This window comes from Tachypleus tridentatus, chromosome 3 (assembly GCF_004210375.1).
Source record: "Tachypleus tridentatus isolate NWPU-2018 chromosome 3, ASM421037v1, whole genome shotgun sequence".
NCBI lineage: Eukaryota > Metazoa > Arthropoda > Merostomata > Xiphosura > Limulidae > Tachypleus > Tachypleus tridentatus.
Window position 1 is genome coordinate 113,093,027 of NC_134827.1, and position 23,825 is coordinate 113,116,851.

The following is a 23,825-nucleotide window of genomic DNA, read 5'->3' on the forward strand; positions in this document are numbered from 1 at the left end:
ATAAAACACTTCATTGACATCAATAAATTTCTCAAAAAAACCTTGGAAAAAATTATACACACACACCTAGACCAACAACAAACAATCAATAATAAATTTTAAAATACAACAAACTACAAAACCTTGCACTGCTGCATGTCATATGTTCCCAACATCAGAAATAAATAACCAACATTTGGAAAAACTTATTAGAAAACACAACATTCTAGTAAACACAAAACTTATTCAAAACCAGGTACAAAACTAAAGTTCATACCATGTAAAATCTACACTGACAAACACAACACCAACATTATAAAACACAGTGTAACACTTACCACGATGTCTACATTGGAGAAACAAACAGAAATCATATTCAAATAACACAAAAAATAAACACTTTCACATATTTTTGAACACTACAAATCAAATAAACACAACATAACCATAGAAAACTCCCACAAACAAAGTGGGAAAACAAATATAAACAAATGCCAAATCAAAGAAGCCCTAATTATACAACTCAAATCAAAATTGAAGCACTGTAAAGTAACACCGTTATACCTATACCAATTAATAACCTAATGTCTAACTGCAACGCCACCTACAATCCTGTATCTATTTATATTCTCATCCCTAAGATGCACCAAGAAACGGTCAGTTGCAAACATTCTACATTAACCTGAAGATGACCTAAGAAGGTCAAAATGTTGTTCTATACTTTAATTAAAGTTTTAATACCCATACCAGCCTTCTTGAGAATACAATTAGTAGTTTTAAGTAATGTAATGCACTCTTATTTTGTGGCTGTTTATTCAGAAAAGAAAGTAAAACTGTCTGTATGATGATATAAGAATACAGGGTGATCCACAATTATCTTTCCTATGATGAAATTTAATAACAAATTGACAAAGGAAGTACAACCATCCAATTTTCAACATCTTGTAGCTCCAATACAGATAGTTCTGTGAGTGGACTTCTACACATGCCCTGGTAGTAGTTCTCACCATGTCCACATTTACAATTGTGATGACATCTTTTATCTTGTCTTTTAGTTCCATGATGTTTGCTTCACATGATACCCTTTAAATATCTCTAAGTATAATGCATAAAGGTCACTGACTTTGTTTCTGTAAGCCAGTTGATACATTGAACCTTCTATTGCACAGTTGCCACTGTTCACTGGAGAGAAACTAAACATGTCAATAAAAACTGTTTCAGTTGGATTACAAGATGTTGAAAACTTAATGTTTGTATTTCCTTAGTTATTTAAATATTAAAATTTTAAAATAGGAAGGGTAATTTTGGTCCACCCTGTATGTTGTGAAAATTGTTATTTGTTTCAGGTCATGTATGAGAAATTCTGTATGTTTATATTTCTCTAATGTAATTTTTGTTGTTCCTTTCATTAGGATGTAAAAGCTATTACAACTCATTCTATTCACAGAACATTAACTGCTGTAGGTGGTATTCAGGTAAAGATTTCATTTTTATTATCTAGGTGAGGTTTTCATTATTGGCATTTAGATAAGAATTCTGTTGTTTTATACAAGTAGCTTTCTCTCTTGGTATTCAGGTAAGGATTTCATTATATGCATTTAGACAGATTTTTGTTGTTAGTATGCAAGTAGCTTTCATTGCTGGTATTTAGGTAAGGATTTCATTTTTATTATCAAGGTATGGGTTACATCATTGGCATTTAGATAAGAATTCCCCTTGGTGTGAATGAATTACTGTACTTGGTGAGGGAACCTCCCATGGAAGGTTATTATGTTCTTTTAGTTTACCTCCTCTGGGATCTAAACATCTACCCACATGTTTGTTGTGCATGGTGATTCGTGCAGGGGAGAGGATCCAACCCTAACCACTTTTGCCTTGAATTCCTGTAGCCAGGGGCCTTGAGGTGGCCCCCCTTGGGTCAATCGGCTGGTCCACTTGGACTAGGGTCAACTAAGTATCAGTGTTGGATGTTCTCAACAGGTGTTGTGGACATTGATGCTGGTGTTTGGTTATAGTGCTCATGAAACCCTGGCATTGCTGCAGTGTCCTTGTTTGGCATTGTAGTGTGTCCCCTCATAGGGCTCCTTGGTGGATGGGGTCAATGGGCACAGAAATATTCCCTTTTTTATGATGGATCCTCCAAATAAAAACATAAACAAAATAGTGAAAAAAACAGTCCACAAGTAAATGACCACGTCTTGAAGATTTTGAACAGCAATATTCAACATCTGTAACACCTGTTGTACCTCATTTTCTTTCAGACAAACCTTTATGGCAAATGTCTCTTTTTTTTTTTTTTTTTTTTTATTCAAAAGGGACTAGAGGGACTTGCTGGCTCTCCAAAGTCAGTAAAGAAGCTTCGATCTGGTGACATATTAGTGGAAACATTCACATCTCAACACTGTGAACTCCTCTTGCATTCAAAGGCAATTGGGGATATATCTATTGAGGTTATGCCTCATGCTGCTTTGAATTTGTCATGAGGAACATTGAAGAACATTGCTGATTCAGAGATTCTTTTTGGTTTCTCCACCCTAGGAGTTTCTGCAGTGAGGCATATCTCCACTTGCAAAGCTGGAATTATGATGCCAACCAGTGTCCTTGTTCTCACATTTACGTCACCACTTCCACCTGCCACCATCAAGGCAGGTTATCTTAAATACAGGGTATCCATACATTCCAAACCCTCTCATATGTTTCCACTGTCAGCGGTTCGGTCACTTGAAGACGTCATGTCGTGGTTCTTGACATGTGCTTGTTGAGGTGACAAGGACCATGATACCTATGAGTGTGAAACGGACCTTCATTGCATCAATTGCAATGGCTGTCAGCCATCCTTCTTTTGTTCTTGCCCTAAATGGTTAGTAGAAAAAGAGGTGCAATGTTTAAAAATGATTCATAACATTACTTACTTAACCTGAGGCTCAAAAGTTGCTGTCCACCACTTCATCTTGAATGTATGCTGCTCAGGCGTGTATATTCTGGGTGTGCTAGTTGTGCGCCGCACAGCCAACAAAATTAAATACGTAGCGAAAGAGTACATCAAAAGGTAAGTATACTTTCTTGAATTTTTTTAGAAAATCAAGTATAACATTACAGTCTTATGTTTTATTATAGCCCTCATATCACACTTTTTCTTCTAAATAAAGATTATTCTGCTAATTTTGATGAAAAAATATACATCGCGAGTCATGCTGTAGGAACGCTGAACACCTTGATGGGCGGAGTCTTGCAGCTGTGCTGTGCCTCTCCCCGTAGCCAACTACAAAGAATGAAGGGAGATGATTGGTTGAAAAATGGATCAGAGTGTGCTACTCGTCAAGAGCACCGTCTGTCGTTCTCTGTCCTATTTCTTGGATTCTCTTCAGCCTTCGTCCTTTATTCTCGCTGTCTCGCTGATAACGGAAAGAAGTTTGGAAGGAAGGTTCCTTCCTTTTTTCTGCCTATTGTGGAATGTTATAAACTTTTTAAAAATTAACCGTTATTAATATGGAAAATGATATTAATGAGTTGTTACGTTCTCCATTTTCCACAAAAAATTATGCGGACAAATTAAGAATTGTTCAAGCAGGCAAGCCTAGGTCGTCTCTTCCAGGTCTGGTATCTACGCACAAAGATAAGAAAAATGAATATGTTCAACACTTTTCAGAGTCTCAATATGATACCATTGAATGGCTAACAGGATGTAAAATTCGATCCAAGCTCTTTTGTTGGCCGTGTTTGTTATTTTCAACGGAGAAGCGGGTGTGGAATCAGCAGGGTTATACCGACTTAAATCATTTAACTGCAGCACTTCAGAAACATGAAAAGTCTCGTGCACATGTCCAGTCTTCCTTGTCGCTTAAAATGTTTGGCAAGCAACACATAGAGACATTAGTTGACACTCAGCGGAAGGCTGAGATATCTCGTCACAATTAGCAAGTGAAAAAGAATAGGGAAATATTGAAAAGATTAATTGATGCAGTGTGCTATCTTGCCAAACAAGAGCTTCCTTTTCGAGGTCATGATGAATCGAATACTTCAGATGATAAGGGAAACTATAAGGAGTTTCTCAATACCCTTAGAGATTATGACATGTGCTTGGACAGTCATTTGAATACTGCTACAGTTTTTCAAGGAACATCGCCAACTGTTCAAAATGACTTAATTCAGGCTTTGTCTAATGTTTTAAAAAAGCATATTAAAAAGGAAATTGACAGCGCAAGATTTGTTGCAATCATTCTCGATGAGACTTCAGATGTGATGTCCAAGTCACAATTATCAACAGTGTTGCAGTTTGTTTGTAATGGAAACGTTTTCGAAAGGTTCATTGGTTTCTCTGATGTCAGCGGATAGAACTGCTGACGGTCTTTTTAGTCATGTTGTTGATATCGCCAAGGAATTTGAGATAGAAAATAAATTGGCTGGGCAGACGTATGATGGCGTGAGTGTAATGAGTGGTCACATGAATGGATTGCAAAAAACAGTGTTGGATAAGTATCCCTTGGCGATTTTTACTCATTGCTATGCGCATGTTTGGAACCTGGTCTTGCAGCAAGGTCTTTTCAGCATTAAGGAATGCAGAATTTTTTTCCAAACCTTGAGTGGATTATCGGCATTTTTTTCCAAGTCTTCTAAAAGATTACAGGCTCTGCATGAATATGTAGGCAGAAACTTGCCTTCTGTTGCACCCACGAGATGGAACTTTACCTCTCGTTTGACAAATACTGTACAACAAAACAGAGTTCATTTAACTGAATTCTTTACAAACATTATTGAAAATCCTGAAAATTGGGATACTGATGCTACTCTCAAATTGCACGGGTTTCTGAATTTTTTGGAAGAATTTCAAACAAAGCTGCTTCTTGAGATATTTTCCAATATGTTTTCTTACACTGATACTCTCTACAACATTGTGCAGAGCAAGTTCTATGACGTAATGTATTGTTGCAGTAAAGTCCAAGAGGTCTCAAGGCAAATACAGTATGACAGAAATAACAAATTTGATGATTTTTGGAAGGCAGCTTCGTCTAATGAAACCAGAAGCACGGAACCTGCAAGCAAAAGATCGAAAGGATGCATGTCTGAGAAAGATTATTATCTTCGGCTATACCTCAAAGTTGCTGATAACACTGTATCGCAAATAGAGTCAAGATTTTCTTCCCTTTCGAAGTTTGACTTTCTTAACCTTCTTTGGCACAAAAACTACGAACAATATAAAATCGTATTCACAGATAATTTGCTTGAGGCATTACAGTGCTGGTATGGGTTAATGTTTGATTACGTCCGCCTCAAAAATGAGCTCGCCATTCTATACTCCAGCCCTGAGTTCTCAAAGCTGCAAATTTTTGAATTGCTTGAATTCATTGTCCAAAATGATCTTGCAAATCCCTTCAAAGAGGTTTTCAAAATGGCAGAGCTTGTATTAACTATACCAAGCAACACGGCTTCAGCTGAACGTTCTTTCTCTTTTTTGAAAAGAATCCACACTTACTATCGCGCCACACAGGGCCAGGAAAGGATGTCAAGCCTAAGTTTGTTGTCAATCAAAAAAAAATCTCTTGGCAGAATTGAGACAAGAGAGAAGCTTCTATGATGATGTCATTGATCAATTTGTTTCACAGACAAGAAGAATTGAGCTGATTTATAAATGAATTAAAGTTTTCTTTCCTTTTATGCTTTGCATTACCTTAGTGCATTGTGAGGTTTATAATGACAGTGTTTTTTTTTGCTACACTTTTCCAAATGTCTATAGAATTAAGTTAATTTTAAATGAGGTAGAAAAAATGTATGTTTTTTGCTTATATTTGTATGGATGCATATTTTCATGTTCAATGTGAAACGTTTGCTTACTACAATGTACCTTTGGTAGCAGCCCACCCAACTACAAAACTCACGGTACGCCACTGATGCTGCTGCATTTCATTCTACCACTACAGTGGGAGTGCAGATAGATCTCTTTGTGCCTCCAAAAGAATCGTTTTCAAACCAAATGAAAAATGTTTTGACCTCCATGGTTAAAAAAGTTAATGAATCAACTTCAACACCCATCTCTGTCCCTTAAATACATTCCAGCAAATCCCAAGATTCACTTTCTTTGGTTTTGGTTACGGGGGTTACCTCAGGTACATCTTGTTCTCCCACCCCAAGATGCTAAACAATCATTTGTTCACGTACTCAGCTGCTAGAATTCTCTTCCAACAGCAGATACCTGGCCAACTGACCCAGGGCAGGATCCATGGAGATTGATAGACCTCCATGGGTAAAAAGGTCAAAGCCAGAAGGAATCTTGGATTAAGTTCACAACCAGCATATCTTCTACCACCAGTTCAAAAGTCATGTGGGACGAAGATTTGAAAGGTCAGTGGGCAATATAATTCTGTCCCCCTCTTGATCTTGTTTTCTGATGGCCCTTATGATGGCCCATAAGTAGCTGATATCCAGAGCATCACCAATACTCTAGGTGAAAGCTTTTGTTGGGTATCTAGCACTTCTGCTTCTTCCTTCACCTTCTTAACTATCAAGGCCTGAGCAGAGTGATCACCTCTTTCCTCTTGAGCTGCTTGTCTCTATGACTGTAATCATCCCTTTATACTGGTGGAACTCAAAATGGTCCTTCATTGGTCTGGCAGTACATCAGTCGGACCTGATGATGTACACTATGAAATGCTGCGCTCTGTCTCCTGCTTCTCTTGCTATTCTTCTGATTGTTTTTAACTGAATCTGGCATGAGAATGTTTTCCTGATGTTTGGCACCAGTCTATTGTCCTACCTTTCTCTAAGCCTAGGAAGGATCCCAAGATTCCTTCAAACTACTGTCCAGTTGCTTTGATGAGCTGTCTCTGTAAGATCTTAGAGAAGATGGTTAATGCTCGTCATGTTTGAATCCGCGAATCAAACAACTTCCTCTCTCCCACCCAGTGTGGGTTCTGATGACAGCGCTCCACCATGGACCATCTGATTTGACTTGAAATGAAACGTCAGTTAGAGAAGCCTTCCTCAAATGACAACAATTTGTATCAATATTCTTTGATATTGAGAAGTCTTATGACACAACATGGAGGTATGGTATTTTACATGACCTCCATATATGTGGGTTACTTGGCCATTTGCCCATTTTTATTAAAAATTTTTTAATGGACAGGCAGTTCCAAGTTCGTGTGGGTTTGACACTTTCCTGTTGTTTTCTACAGGAACTTGGAGTCCCTCAGGGCTGTGTTTTGAGTGTCACGCTTTTCAATATAAAGATTAATGTCATCACTGAACAACACCCTCTTACTGTCGCAAATGGGTTCTATGTTGACGACTTTCACATCTCATGTCAGTTGTTGAACATGATGTATATTGAGCAGCAGCTACAGACTGTCCTCAGTCGTTTACTGAAATGGACCACAGCAAACAGCCTTAACTTCTCTCTCTCTAAAACCATTTGCATGCACTTTTGCTACCAATAGGGAATTTATCCTGATCTTTGTATTGGTGGAGTTAAGCAGCCTGTGGTCCCTGAGACAAAGATTTTGGGGTTTATCTTTGACCATAAGCTGACCTTTATACCACACACCAAGTAGCTACAGGTCAAATGTAGAAGGGCACTAAACATCCTCCGTGTTCTCTCTTCCACCACTTGGGGAGAGAATCGATGTTCTATGCTACAGGTATATCGTGCTCTTCTTTGATCGAAACTTTACTATGAATCACTAATCTATGGTTTTGCCAGGACCTTGGTCTTAAAGATGCTGAACCCCATTTGTCATCAAGGGCTTTGGCTCTGCACTGAGGCTTTTTGTACTTTCCCTGTTCAGAGCTCATACACAGAATCTCATGAACCTTCTTTGCACCTCTGCCTTTTGCAACTGTCTTTGCTATATGCCTTGAAACTTCATTCCTTACCAAACATCCCACCTGGGGTTGTGTTTTCTTTCCTTGGTGGGCCATACTTTTTTAGAACAGATAATCTGCCATTGCTCCTTTTGGCCTTTATATCCAGTTGCAGTTGTATGAATTGGTTCTGTCCTTGGATGACATTGCTGTATTCACTGGTCAGCCCATCCCACCATGGCTTCTTTCAGTCCCCAAATGTTACCTATCTTTAAGTCATCTGAGAAAAATAGACACTCCCAATTGGAAATACCATCTGTTATTTGCTGAACATCTTTTGAACCATCCTTCCATTTTTATTTATACAGATGGTTGAAAATCAGGTGACTGTGTGGACTCTGTCATGATTTGTTGTGGTTTGGTGGTTGAGTGCAGAATCCTCTCTACAACTTCTGTGTTCACTGCTGAACTGTGTGCCATTTCTCTTGCCCTGGATCACAGAGAAGCTAAGTAGTACTCAAACTGCAGTATTTATACTGACTCGCTTAATTCTCTCCTGGCCCTGGAACCGCTTCACGTTAATCCACACCCTGTTCTTGCTGATGTTCTAAACTAACTGGCCCATTTCTCTTTAGCATCTACTTCTATCCAGTTTTTCTGGATAGCAGGCCACATTGTTATTCATGGGAACTAGCTGGCTGACACCACAACTAAATCTAACTGCTCTGGTACTATCACTGCTGTGCCTGTTTCATACATGGACTATGGTCCTGTATTTGAGGCTTGTCTCCATACCAGTTGGCAGTTGACTTTGAGTGAACAACATAAAAAAAATGTTTTTCCAAATAAAACCCTCTGCTGGACTTTGGCAGTTTGCTGCTATAAGGTTTGGAAAGAGGAAGTTGTTCTAACTGAACTGGACATTGGTCACAGTTTTTTAACTCGTTTTCTTTTATCTGGGACTAATGCACCAATGTGTTGTCTGTGTAACACTCATGTCACAATAAGCCACATTTTACTGTCTTGCTTTTGTTTTGACTCTCAATGATGGCACCATTTTAAACATGTTCTGTCCCAAGGTTTATCCATAATGTTAGACAGTGTTCTTGGTGATGGTGACACTGTGTCCACCTTAGAAATGTTTTTAGTTTTTTAAAGGCCATTAATTTTTGTAATGCTATTTAAGTTTTTAATTTATACATTAGACCTTTTTTAATATGATTCCCTTTTAAGAACCACAGTTCATCTAGTTTGATTTGAAATTAGAAAATGATCATAACATCAAATAACACGATACCAGGACTGAAAAGGCCAACTTCAGGTGACTAACACTGCTGTTTGTACTACCCGTTAGTGATCCTGGCAAGCTATAATTAAAATTTTGCTATAAGTCTTTAAAACTTTTATTACTTTACTTTTTGAAAATGGCCATAACATCAAATAACTCGGAACCAGGACTGGAAAGGCCAACTTCAGGTGACTAACTGTAGTATTTGAACTTACCTGTTAGTTTTCATGCTGAGTTATAATAATTACAATTATGCTACAGAAAGTCCTTTACAACTTGTATTACTGTAGTTTTTCTCTTACAGCTGTAGACTAGATGTAAACATTGGTTTTATGATATTTATGTTTTTTAAACTTTGTTTTGTTTTACCTTAATTTCCTTTTATGAATTTTACTAATTTTACTTTAATTTTAACTTTGAACTGGATGTTTGGTGTAGATAGCATAGTTAATTTGTGCCATAAAACACCAAACCAGTCAATCAACCAAACACCTGGATAAGAATTCTGTTGTTTATATCCAGGTAGATTTCTTTCTTGGAATTCAGGTAAGGATTTCATTTTTATAATCTAAGTAAAGGTTTCATTATTGGAATTTAGATAAAAATTTTGTTGTTAGTAAAAAATTTAAATAAAAATTTTGTTGTCAGCAAACAAATAGATTTCATTGTTGGCTTCCATGTAAGAATTATATTGTTAGTATCCAGGTTGATTTCATTGTTGGCTTCCACGTGAGGTGAGGATTATATTGTTAGTATCCAGGTTGATTTCATTGCTGTATCCATGTAAGGATGCCATTGTTGGTATCCAGGTTGATTTCATTGCTGTATCCAGGTAAGAATGCCATTGTTGGTATCTAGGTTGATTTCATTGCTGTATCCAGGTAAGGATGTCATTGTTAGTATCCAGTTTAATTTAATTGCTCTATCCAGGTAAGGATGTCATTGTTGGTATTAAGGTTTATTTTTCATTGCTGTATCCAGGTAAGGATTTTATTTTTGGAACCAAATAATGATTTTGCTATTAGTATCCAGTGAAGGATTCTGTTTGTGTAGGTAAGGATTCCATTGTTTATATCCAAGGAAACATTTTACTTTTGATGTGCAAATGGTTTTTTATTCTTGGTATCCACGTAAGGATTTCATTGTTGGAATATTGGTAAGTTGTGCTCTTGATGTGTAAGTAAGAGGTATTCAAGTAAAAATGCTTGGTGTTATTTATGTTGCACATTTTAATGGATATAAATGCATCTTAAATTTGGTAAGAATTATGTTTGTAATTTCCATGTAGTATTGAATAAATTGTTAAAATCTGTAGCTAGTAATGATGTTAGCATTCTTTAACATAAAAAATCTGTTATATGTAATCAATTTCATGTAATGATAGTGTTTGCTTGTACACTACAGGAAATTAGCTGAATAAAAAAGTAATCACAAGAACTCACTGGGATTGGTTTCAAATATTGAACTAGTAGATGGTGATAGTGATGTTTCAGTCTCATTACATATATTTGACAACTTTAAAGGAAGAGTCTTTGAATTCTTTGCAGGTGCTATTCCCTCTACTTGGTCAACTTGATATTCCAATGGGCGGGTCAACTTACCAAAATCACGTCTGGTAAGAACATTCTATTGCAATTAAAATTAATGTAACATGGCCACTTTACCCCATAATACTGTAAAATAGTTGATAGAAAAAAAAATTGAAATGAAAATGAGCTCATTTGAACAAACTTGTGAGAAATTCAGAACAGATGAAAAGTATAATTATAATATGAAGTATAACATCAGTATATAAAACTACCTCAGAACTGTGTGATGTTAGTTTCTGTGAGCTATAACTTACATCACTGGTACTTGACAGGTTAGTTTCATTTGTTCTCAATTAGTTTTTATCACTGTTGGTTTTTTTCACTATTTTTACAGTTCCATTATAATCAGTTTTGTGTGTAACATCGTTGAGCGATATCCAACCGTCCAGCATCACATGATCCAAAATAAGGGCTTTCTTGTAATCAGTTATCTGTTACAAAAGGTAATTACACTGTTAGTATATGTTTTAAGATATAAAACTGACTTATCCTAACTTAAAAACTGAATGTTGTTATTGTAAGTTTATTAGGTAAGTTTAATGTTTAATATATTGTTTGATCTACAGTGTGAACATATAAAAGTGTTTAATATCTTGCTTGGTATACAGTATGAACATATAGAAGAGTTGTTTGGTATACAGTGTTAACACGTAGAAGTGTTGCTTGGTATATGGTGTGAACACGTAGAAGTGTTGCTTGTTGTACGGTGTGAACACGTAGAAGTGTTGCTTGTTGTACGGTGTGAACACGTAGAAGTGTTGCTTGTTGTACGGTGTGAACGGTGTGTTAACACGTGTTGCTTGTTAGAACACAAGTGTTGCTTGTTGTACGGTGTGAACACGCACAAGTGTTGCTTGTTGTACGGTGTGAACACGCACAAGTGTTGCTTGTTGTACGGTGTGAACACGTAGAAGTGTTGGTTGGTGTACGGTGTGAACACGTAGAAGTGTTGCTTGGTATACAGTATGAATGTACAGAAGTGTTGCTTGGTATACAGTTTTTATTATGATTTTGTTTTACTATCCTTTTCAGGCCTCCAGAGACCACATTAACGAAGATGTTCTTAATTCATTTCTCTCACTAACCAAATATTTGATGACTGTGAACACAAAAAGCAATGAGTTATTGTTGAAGCATCTGCTCGATCACGTGCTTCTAAATCCTGGACTGTGGATATGTACGAAACCTACAGTAGGTTTTCTTGTTTCTGTGGTGGTTAGAGTGTTTGTTTCAGAGATAAGATGTGATGATATAATGAAGAGTAAAAGCTAACTATTTATTTTGAATGTGTTAAGTGTGAGTTTTAAGTGTAATCATAATTTGAACATTCATTTTTTTTTAACTTCATTGCCTTATTTGTATTATGGTGAAGGTACAGGTAATTGATTACTTTTTAAATATATTCCTCTACAGATACAGACAAAACTCTATTCTTACTTGGCTACTGAGTTTTTGGGAGATAATCCATTTTTTAGCACTGTCCGTAGGGTTGGAACAACACTTCAACTGATGCACAGTCTAAAGTTTTTTTACTGGATTGTTAATCCACAAGAAAAAAGTGGTATTACTCCTAAAGGTCTAGGTAAGGTTGGACATCATTATTGTGATTTGTAAGAAAGACAATAATTACCAGTTTAAGATATATACCAACTTGTGTTAAAGGTAAAAGTGTTTCCTGATATAATTTGCTTTTATAATAAAACCAGATTTGAAGGACGTGAAATTAATTTTCAATAATTTCAGATGGATCACGACCAAATCAAAATGAAATTGTTTCTTTGAGGAGACACATTCTTCTGTTCTTGAAAAAATTAATCATCAGGGGTAATGGTAGCAAAGAAGATGAACTGCAGAGCATTCTGAACTACCTCACAACTGTTCAAGAGGTTAGTTTCTGTAAACTGTGGTACACACTAAACTACCTCACAACTGTTCAAGAGGTTAGTTTCTGTAAACTGTGGTACACACTAAACTACCTCACAACTGTTCAAGAGGTTAGTTTCTGTAAACTGTGGTACACACTAAACTACCTCACAACTGTTCAAGAGGTTAGTTTCTGTAAACTGTGGTACACACTAAACTACCTCACAACTGTTTAGGAGGCTAGTTTCTGTGAAATATAGAACAACTAAACTACCTCACAACTGTTTAGAGGCTAGTTTCTGTTTCTAAACTACCTCACAACTGTTTAGGAGGCTAGTTTCTGTAAAATATAGAACAACTAAACTACCTCACAACTGTTTAGGAGGCTAGTTTCTGTAAAATATAGAACAACTAAACTACCTCACAACTGTTCAAGAGGTTAGTTTCTGTAAACTATAGTGGTACACACTAAACTATCTCACAACTGTTCAAGAGGTTATTTTCTGTAAACTATGATACACACTAAACTATCTCACAACTGTTCAAGAGGTCAGTTTCTGTAAACTATGATACACACTAAACTACTTCACAACTGTTCAAGAGATTTTTGTAAAATATAGAACACACTAAACAGTTATGGGGTACCATAATTGTTCAAGAGGTTAGTTTTTATAAATCACAGCACATTCTGTTATTTGTTTGGTATATAAATCAATCAAATGTTTTCTAGGTTTTTACTGATAGTCTATTACTAACTGATTTATGTACATATTTCTTGATTTCTCTGCAGCATGACATTTTTAGTTTCTTTTATTTAAGTGAATGTGTTTCTCCAGAAGTGTGTGTATGATGCATCTGAAGATCTGATTCATTGATTTGTTCTCAGGATGAAAATCTTTCGGATGTGCTTCAGATGCTTATGGCTCTGATGGTTGAAGATCCAGCTTCAATTGTTCCAGCATTTGATGCTAAAAATGGAATACGGTGAGTTTTGTATAACATCAGGTGAGATTTAATTGTTGCAGAAGTGAGAGGAACTCTGGGTGTTATAAGTATTTAATATCACCTATGATACTGAAATAGAATATTCTTAGGGTTGAAAAAGTAAAGAGAAGTCTAAGATACAGTGAGTGCATGTGTTTGAAGTATGATATTAAGTGCAGAGATTTTGATGTCATGTCTAAAGATGTAGTTTTGTTTCATGTATTCTACTTTATGATTTCTTAACCTTACAAAATAACAGATGAGTGTAATAATAAAGAACCAGTTTCTGACCTTACAAAAGTTGAATAAATAGTTCCAAAGCAATAATATGCCAGATGGTTGTCATTAGAAACTGATAGAACAGTGTACAAGATGGTTATCATTAGAAACTGATAGAACAGTCTACCAGATGGTTATCATTAGAAACTGATAGAACAGTCTACCAGATGGTTATCATTAGAAACTGATAGAACAGTCTACCAGATGGTTATCATTAGAAACTGATAGAACAGTCTACCAGATAGTTATCACTAGAAACTGTTAAAATAGTGTACCAGACGGTTATCACTAGGAACTGGTAAAATAGTGTACCAGATGGTTATCACTAGGAACTGGTAAAATAGTGTACCAGATGGTTATCACTAGAAACTGGTAAAACAGTGTACCAGAGGCAGATGCACACAGAACAAGTAAATTTAGTAAACAAAAGTCTTTTTCAAACTGTTTGCAGGGAAATAAGCTTTGCAGATACCTGCCTACACTTAAGAAACAACAATTTTGAGATGCTGATGTCTAAAACAACTGTAAGACCAATACAGCTTATTTAATGGAGCTTTCAAAATACATAAATGTGAATGCTTTTTTCAAGCAACATGTCGCATTTATTAATAGTTAACATTTAATTAAGTTATTATTGATGAATGTGCAATAATAGGTGGTTTTGTACTGTGTGTTATAAATACACAGTAACTGTTTTCAAGTTGTTAATAACCTGAAGAGACAACAGTAATCATGATGCAGTGTGTGTTATGAATACACAGTTACAGATAGTTTTCAGGTTGTTAATAACCTGAAGAGACAACAGTAATCATGATGCAGCGTGTGTTATGAATACACAGTAATAAATAGTTTTCAGGTTGTTAATAACTTGAAGAGACTACAGTAATCATGATGTAGTGTGTGTTATGAATACACAGTAATAAATAGTTTTCAGGTTGTTAATGACCTGAAGAGACTACAGTAATCATGATGTAGTGTGTGTTATGAATACACAGTAATAAATAGTTTTCAGGTTGTTAATGACCTGAAGAGACTACAGTAATCATGATGTAGTGTGTGTTATGAATACACAGTAATAAATAGTTTTCAGGTTGTTAATGACCTGAAGAGACTACAGTAATCATGATGTAGTGTGTGTTATGAATACACAGTAATAAATAGTTTTCAGGTTGTTAATGACCTGAAGAGACTACAGTAATCATGATGTAGTGTGTGTTATGAATACACAGTAATAAATAGTTTTCAGGTTGTTAATGATCTGAAGAGACTACAGTAATCATGATGTAGTGTGTGTTATGAATACACAGTAATAAATAGTTTTCAGGTTGTTAATGACCTGAAGAGACTACAGTAATCATGATGCAGTGTGTGTTATGAATACGTAGCAACAGATAATTCTCAAGCTGTTGATGATTTGAAATGATAGCAATAATCATGAGGTAGTGTATGTTATGAATACACAATAATAAATAATTTTCAAGCTTTTAATGATTTGAAGAGACAACAATAATCATGAGATAGTGTGTGTTTTGAATACACAGTTACAGATAGTTTTCAAATTGTTAGTGACCTGAGGAGACTACAGTAATCATGATGTAGTGTGTGTTATGAATACACAGTTACAGATAGTTTTCAAATTGTTAGTGACCTGAGGAGACTACAGTAATCATGATGTAGTGTGTGCTATGAATACATAGTAACAGATAGTTTTGAAGTTGTTAATGACCTAAAGAGACTACTGTACTCAAGATGCAGTGTATGTTACATGTGTGCCATTTTTCCGCTGAAACGCGGATTTCCGCGGTTTTCAAACGGCCAACGATCGCCCACGAGATTTGTGTAAATACGAGGAGAAAATATGAGCGATTTGGGGGCCGGGTAGGTGGTTTTTGAGGAGAAATCATATTTTTTCAATGTTTATTGCAGAAAAAAAAAATCTGCCCGCCATCTTGGAGGCAGTCTCGTTTCGTCTCGTTGCAGGTCTCGTGGTCTGGTATCGTGTGCATACCAGACGATAAAATATTCTCTACGCTACAAAGAAACAACAGCGATTGAAATGTTTAAAAGGAAAGATGTTCGTTTTGATCCTGTAGACAAGAGAATGTGTAAGGACATTAGATCAGCAGCTTCAAAGTATACCTCAAAGCTGAGGGAGAATCAGAAATAAAGGGCAGAAAGGCTTGAGGCCTATGGTTCTGTGAAATCTGGCCCAGCCACCTTGGCTAAAGAAAAAGTCCAGAAAGCCGCAGAGGCACAGAGAGCTGCCCATTCAGAGAAGGAGAGAAAAAAAAGCTCGGAAGAGAGCACTGGAAATCCTTGTCTCGAAAAAGAGGAAAGTAGCCAAGATTGATTAAAGGAAATTAAATGATTTGAAATTTGACTGTAATTTATGCAGCAGAGCAGAAGTTGATATCAGTGACTGAAAAATATTTTATTATTATCTGCAGCATACAGTGCCAGTGGTTTATTTTAAAGCATATCATTAATTTTATTTTGAAGCAATGTCAAAGCTTTCCTTGATTTGCTGTTTCAGTTTGTATTGTGAAAGAATGAAAAATATACTGATATTGAGGTACCAGTAATTTACTGACAAGATTGTATAGATGAACAAGTTTTACTGTAGGTAGTCATGTAGAGTAATTTTAAGTAATTTGAAATTTTAATGGAATACATGCAGCAGAGCAGTAGTTGTTGATGTCAGTGACTGTACAAAATTTAATTTCTGAGGAATATCACTGATATCAGTAGTTTAATATTGAACCATATCATTAGTTGAATTTTCAAGCAATGTCATAGCTTTCCTTCATATGCTGTTTTAGTTTGTATTGTCAATTTGTGAAAGAATGGAAAATTCACTGACATTAATGTACCAGTAGTATAATGACAAGATTGCATAGATGAACAATTTGAACTGTAGGTAGTCATGATTAGTCAAAAGAGTAATTTTATGTGATTTGAAAATTGTATGGAATATATGCAGCAGAGAAGTAGTTATTGGCAATGACTGTAAAACATTTAATTGGCAGCATACCAGTAGTTGATGATGATGATGTTATTGATGACAAAAAGGATAATAATGAAATGATTTGTATTTGAAATATTTGCTGAGTTATTTTGGCTTTATTAACTCATATTACTAATATATTTTGATTTAGAAAAAAATTAAACTGAATAAATAGCAAATAAACAATCTTAAATTTCATTTATTTACTTTTTATTTCATTTGTTAATATTAGATATTTTGATATATCTTCTAAAAAATGAATGCAAATTAAAAGAATAAATCAATCTGCTAAAATCTGTAAATGAAAGTTATAGTTTTTATTAGTTTGATTTAGTCTTTTAATTTCCTTTTGTTATTTTATATGATATATATTGTGTACTTTTCCAACATTGCAATGTCAAAAAACATAAAGAAATTATGTCCCAGATTGAACCAAATCACACCAAATAGCATCCATTTTTTTTTAAATTTCCCGGAGGAGCATGCCCCCGGACCCACCTAGTCAGACACAGCTGCACCACGCTGTAGCGCCTATGGCATCAGGCTATATACCTTTTCCTTTTTTGTTCATAAATGTCATTGGCATGCCTGATGTTATGAATACACAGTAACAGATAGTTTTGAAGTTGTTAATGACCAAAAGAGACAACAGTAATCATGATGTAAGTTTGTAAGTTATTGTTAGCAAGTTACTTAGAGTTTGTAAGTTATTGTTAGCAAGTTACTTAGAGTTTGTAAGTTATGTTACAAGTCTAATCATTTTGATATTAGATGCTATTACTTACATGTGAGTATATCAGTTCAAGAGACTAATATAAATTATAATAATTTCAACATTAGGTACTGTTAATAACATGTAAGTGTATCAAGTGTAGAGACTAATATAAAGTATAATCATTTCAACATTAGATGCTGTTAATAACATGTAAGTGTAAACAGTTGTAGAGACTAATATAAATTATAATAATTTCAACATTAGGTACTGTTAATAACATGTAAGTGTATCAAGTGTAGAGACTAATATAAAGTATAATCATTTCAACATTAGATGCTGTTAATAACATGTAAGTGTAAACAGTTGTAGAGACTAATATAAAGTATAATTATTTCAACATTAGATGCTGTTAATAACATGTAAGTGTAAACAGTTGTAGAGACTAATATAAAGTATAATCATTTCAACATTAGATGCTGTTAATAACATGTAAGTGTGTCAGTTTTAGAGACTAATGTGTTTTTTTCACAGGTTGGTGTTCAAGCTTCTGGGATTTTCTAATGAAACTATAAGACTTCAAACGTTGAAACTTCTTGGATATTTTCTTAGTCGAAGTACTCCAAAGTGAGAACTAATTTTTTTCTTCAAAATAATGAAAGAAGCTATGCATTTTTTAAAATCTAATTATGTATTTAATTATTACAAATTTTTTACTATATTTGAAATGCGTGCACATGCAACAAAATGAAGATTCAGTTTGAAGTACTGTCAACTTTCAGTTATTTGTGGGTGGATGTATGTCAGATTATCCTTGGAAAAACAAAAATAATGAGAGGTGTTGTTTCATGATAGTTCCCTCTTACACTGTGGTGACAATCCTTATCTTTAATGTATATAACTAGGACACTGTTAGTCTAGAAGACACTTCTCACACTGTGGTGACAATCTTTACCTTCAGTGTATACAACTCGGACACTGTCAGTCTAGAAGACACTTCTCACACTGTGGTGACAATTCTTACCTTCATTGTATACAACTCGGACACTGTTAGTCTAGAAGACACTTCTCGCACTGTGGTGAAAATTCTTACCTTCAGTGTATACAACCCAGACACTATTTGTCTAGAAGACACTTCTCAGTCTGTGTTACTAATTCCTAAATTAATCATGTCACTGGTATTTTTCAGTTAGGCTTAAACTATGATGAAGTATAATTATGACTTAGTGTGAGAACTCCTAGTTAAAATAGGTGAACAACAAATGAAACTATATGACAGATGTACAGACTGTGTGGTAGCTGTTAAAATCTGTTAGGTGTATGAACTGTGTGGTAAGTATAAAGACTGTGATGTATAAAAATAAGTAAGGTTGTTAGAGTTTTTAACTAGATCTGATAATGAAAAGAAACTGCTTAAAGGAATGTCCATTAAAAAGATGACAGTGTCTTGGAAACCATCATAGTTTACAAGGGACAGCAAGATTTTGTTTACAATGGTATCACAGCAACCAGTAAGATAAGAACAGTTATAAGAAATGATGCAATTAAGTTCACAAACAAAAATGACTTTAATAACTACAGTGGAACCCCTCTAAGCAGCCACCCCTCAGATTCGGCCACCCCTTGAAAGCGGTCATTCAATTCCAGTCCCTTTTTGTGTTTACATAATCCTTAATTATGTACAGTGGAACCCCTCTAATCGGGTCAGTTTGTCTCAGTCCCGAAGGTGGCTGCTTTAGAGGGATTCCACTGAAGTATTAAAGTAATATTTAATTTTAATGTGTTTTACAATAAATGAAAATTTATAGATTATTATTGTTTTTTCAGTTATTAGCACATCCTACCTCTCCTACTACTATATATAATTAAAAATACTGTACTATCAGTTGGAAAGGAAATAATTAATAATACATTTCTTTTTGCATAAGTACAGTAGTTTGATTAATTTTTATGCTTGTTTATTTTCTCATAGTTTCAATTTCATAAGTTCTATGATAAAATGATGACATTTTAAAATTCAGGAGAAAGAATGATGTAATGACACCTCACAACCTGTTCATGTTCATGGTAGAGAAACTCCTTCAACATAGAAACCACTTAACACTACCTATCTACAATGTTCTGTATGAGGTAAAGAGTATGGTAAACTAATGTTTTAATGTTAAATCATGTAGAAAATATAGTTGTGTTTACATCTTGTGGTTAATGATCATATATCCTAGAGATTTTGATATTCATTTTAAAACAGTTAACACAATCCATCTACAATGTTCTGTATGAGGTAAAGAGTATGGTAAACTAATGTTGTAATGTTAAATCATGTAGAAAATATAGTTGTGTTTACATCTTGTGGTTAATGATCATATATCCTAGAGATTTTGATATCCATTTTAAAACAGTTAACACTATCCATCTACAATGTTCTGTATGAGGTAAAGAGTATAGTAAACTAATGTTATAATGTTAAATTATATCAAAAATATTGTTGTATTTGTATCTTGTAATTAATGATCATATATCTTAGAGATATTAATGTCTGTTTTAAAATATAATAAATATTTATATAAAAATACTGGTCATGACAGTCTTGTAGTATATGTATATTCTAGTCAGTTTCAGAACATGTTAATATATATGTAATATGCTTCAGAACATTTTGTTATTATACACGTATTTAGTTTGAGAACATTATGTTGCAGTATGTGTGCAGTAGTCTTGTAAAAATGTTCTCAGATGTTTGTTTTAGTACTTGGTTGGGGACTTCTGCGTAACAGGTTTTGGGACAGTGTTTAACACTATGAAGAAAGTACATAAAGTCTCTTCAAATTAAGTACAGTCTTTTCTGCTTAAAATCTCTGTTAAAAATTAATGATATTTCAGATTTTGATTGAACGAGTCTCCAGTCAGATTCTCTACATAAAACATCCTGATCCTGAGTCTAACTGTAGACTAGAGAACCCAAGTAAGTTTAAATAACTGTTTCTGTCTAATGGTAAAGCACCACTTAATGTGTGTTTGTTATACTATACTTCATTGGATGTCTTTTGGTATTAGAATTTTACTGTAGAATGTGCAGGAGAGCAAAAATAGTTGCACTTGAAAGTAACTGATAAATATACTATCTTAAAACAATTCAAGTTAAAAGTAACTTATAAACATTCTAGTTGAAATCAGTTCAAGGTAAAAGTAACTGATAAACATTCTGGTTGTAAACAATTCAAGTTAAAAGTAACTGATAAACATTCTAGTTGAAATCAGTTCATGGTAAAAGTAACTGATAAACATACCAGGTAAAAAACAATTTAAGTTAAAAGTGACTGATAAACATTCTAGTTGAAATCAATTCGAGTTAAAAGTAACTGATAAACATTCTAGTTGAAAACAATTCAAGTTAAAAATAACTGATAAACATTCTAGTTGAAAACAATTCAAGTTAAAAATAACTGATAAACATTCTAGTTGAAATCAATTCAAGTTAAAAATAACTGATAAACATTCTAGTTGAAATCAATTCAAGTTAAAAATAACTGATAAACATTCTAGTTGAAATCAATTCAAGTTAAAAGTAACTGATAATCATACCAGGTAAAAAAACAATTCAAGTTAAAAGTAACTGATAATCATACCAGGTAAAAAAACAATTCAAGTTAAAAGTAACTGATAATCATACCAGGTAAAAAACAATTCAAATTAAAAGTGACTGATAAACATACTAGCTGAAAACATTTGACCAATCTTATAACTTTTGATTCCAAATGTTTATTTTATTCTTGGATGAAATGAAAATGTACTTCATGTGTACTTCATATGCTGCATTGAAAAGTACAGAATAAAACTTAGAAATGTGACATGTACTTTAAAAGATTATGTAACTTCCACAAAAGTAAATAAATATATTATTTTGAATGTAATATTTACAGCTTTGAAAGTGAAATATTTTAAAGAAACAACTAAAAATGTTTACCTTTGTTATATATTATTGTGTTCCTTCATTTTTGTGTAATTTTCTGTTTTAAGTTTTTATTGTATAAAAAAGTTTTCATTAGGAAAATAGTGCACACAGTTTTTCTCTGTTAATGAAGATAGGTGAATAATAAATGCCCTTTGTTTATAATTGTTTTATATACTAAAAAATCTGGCCTGCATTTTTTTTGTAAAGTTAAGCAGAAGATTCCATTTATTATATATGAAAGTTTTAAAACTGTTATATATCTTACAATTATGTTTAATTCATTTATTTAGCAATTCAAGCAGTTAAGCTAACAAGGCCTGATGTAAACACAGCCTAAAAGAGTGGCCTTGTTGGTGAAACTTAAGTAACCCTATTTCATCTAGTTCTTCAAGATTTACTTAGCTATTCAAGCAGTTAAGCTAACAAGGCCTGATGTAAACACAGCCTAAAAGATTGGTCTTGTTGGTGAAACTTAAGTAACCCTATTTCATCCAGTTCCTCAAGATTTATTTAGCTATTCAAGCAGTTATTTAAGCTAACAAGGCCTGATGTAAACATGGCCTAAAAGAGTGGCCTTGTTGGTGAAACTTAAGTAACCCTATTTCATCTAGTTCCTCAAGATATTTTTCTTTTTTTGCTGGATTGTCGTAATTAAAAGGAAGTATAAGATGGTGAAGCAAACATTACATAAAAATTGGGACTAATTATGACAGTAATTCCTTATAAATATTTCTTCTAGTAACCTCCAATTTGTTCTTCATTATTGATGCATCTGTGCTGAAGCATCATATTGGTTTTCTTCAGAGGAAAGAGCTTCCATTACATGTTTAAATAAGTTGTCTTTGAGATACAGATAGTTTACATAAAATCAAATATCAGAGGTTGTTTAAGACTTATAATTCAATACTACTTGTACTTAAGTGTATTACAAGATTTGTGTAGGCATTATTTAGCTCAAATTATTTCATCTTTTGTCTTAGAAACTGTGAGTGTTGTATTATGCTGGGAATAAAATCCAAAAACTTTGCAGAATTGACATTTCATGTTTTCATTTTGAGTGAGCTGAAAACAACCCAAAATCAAAAATTTAAATTAAAAAGAATTATGGTTGAAAATTAAGTACAATTTTGTTTGAATAAACTTTAAAATACTTTTGAAAAACAGTATTTAAATGAGCAGTCACAAGTTTATTTTCTATATATTTGTTAACCCCTTCTGTGGTTTGCCTTAAGATAATGCTATGTTTCAAAATATCTTAGTCTGAGTTAATTCAGGCTAACTATTTCTCCCAGTATTGTTTATTCTTTTCCTGAATTTAATCTATTATCATGTATTACAGTAAGCTAACCCTTAATTAACTCTTACAGTATCAGGATTTGTTTTAAATGAGCTCAAAAAAACGTTTTTTTTTTACTTTGTTTTTGATTGCTCACTGTAATATGTTGTTATATTTTTACAGTATTTTTTTAGCTCATTTGAAACAAAGCCTGGCACTAAGAGTTAATTAAAAACTGTAATTTTACATTGGGTGTTGTTACCAAAAAGTTTTCATGCACTTGATTCCATTAGATTACATTTGTTTACTTTTATATTAGTGATCTTGAAGGTGGTTGCAACACTGATTCGTCAGTCTAGGCCATGTGATGAATTGATGGAAGTCAAAAAGCTGTTTTTATCAGATATTACTCTTCTGTGCAGTAATAACAAGGAAAACAGGAGGTCTGTTTATCTGTAACATCTCTATTTTACCTATTCTCATTAGACTTGTGCATTAGACCTGTAAAGAAAGCTTAACTTCCTAATGTGAAGTTTATAATTTTGTTAATCTGTGCTCTGTCTCTCAGTTATTTTACTCGGTCTTTCGTGTGAATGTTTTACTAGGTTTCTCGTTAGTTACATTAGAACTCAAGTTTAAGTTAATTTATAATTTATCATGATCAAATGTTATACCCATTAAAATACTTATAGAACTAGAACATTCCAGAAGGCTTCATATGACTTTATAACAAATAATTATTTTTAGTGCAAAAAAATACTGTGTTATCAAGTTTTAAGGGGCATGTTTCTCCTCAGGTTTGTATCTGTAGCAGAAGAGGTAATTTTTGTAATAGTAACTCTTAGGGTTAAATATTCTTTCATATAAGTGTCTCAAAGAAATAAGGAAACAATTTTTGAGATTTTGAAAATCTGAGAAAATATTTAGGATCAAGAAAAAAGGAGAATAAAAAGTGAGAAAAGCTGTAAATGGAACACAAAGAAAAGTGAAATAAAATTTGTTGTGTATCAGTTTTGTACTGAAGACATGCCACTTGTTGTGTGTCAGTTTTGTACTGAAGACATGCCACTTGTTGTGTATCAGTTTTGTACTGAAGACATGC

General features: G+C 33.9%; 1 protein-coding gene across 1 annotated transcript in view; it reads left to right on the top strand.

Moving 5' to 3' along the window:
* LOC143247788 (neurobeachin-like) overlaps positions 1–23,825 on the top strand; it is a 136,474-nt gene that overhangs the window by 20,921 nt on the left and 91,728 nt on the right. Inside the window, 11 exon segments of the mRNA XM_076496265.1 lie at positions 1,392–1,454; positions 10,612–10,679; positions 10,988–11,096; positions 11,686–11,844; positions 12,067–12,235; positions 12,397–12,539; positions 13,403–13,500; positions 18,030–18,122; positions 19,517–19,625; positions 20,376–20,457; positions 23,043–23,166. Coding sequence (XP_076352380.1) covers positions 1,392–1,454; positions 10,612–10,679; positions 10,988–11,096; positions 11,686–11,844; positions 12,067–12,235; positions 12,397–12,539; positions 13,403–13,500; positions 18,030–18,122; positions 19,517–19,625; positions 20,376–20,457; positions 23,043–23,166 — 1,217 coding nt within the window.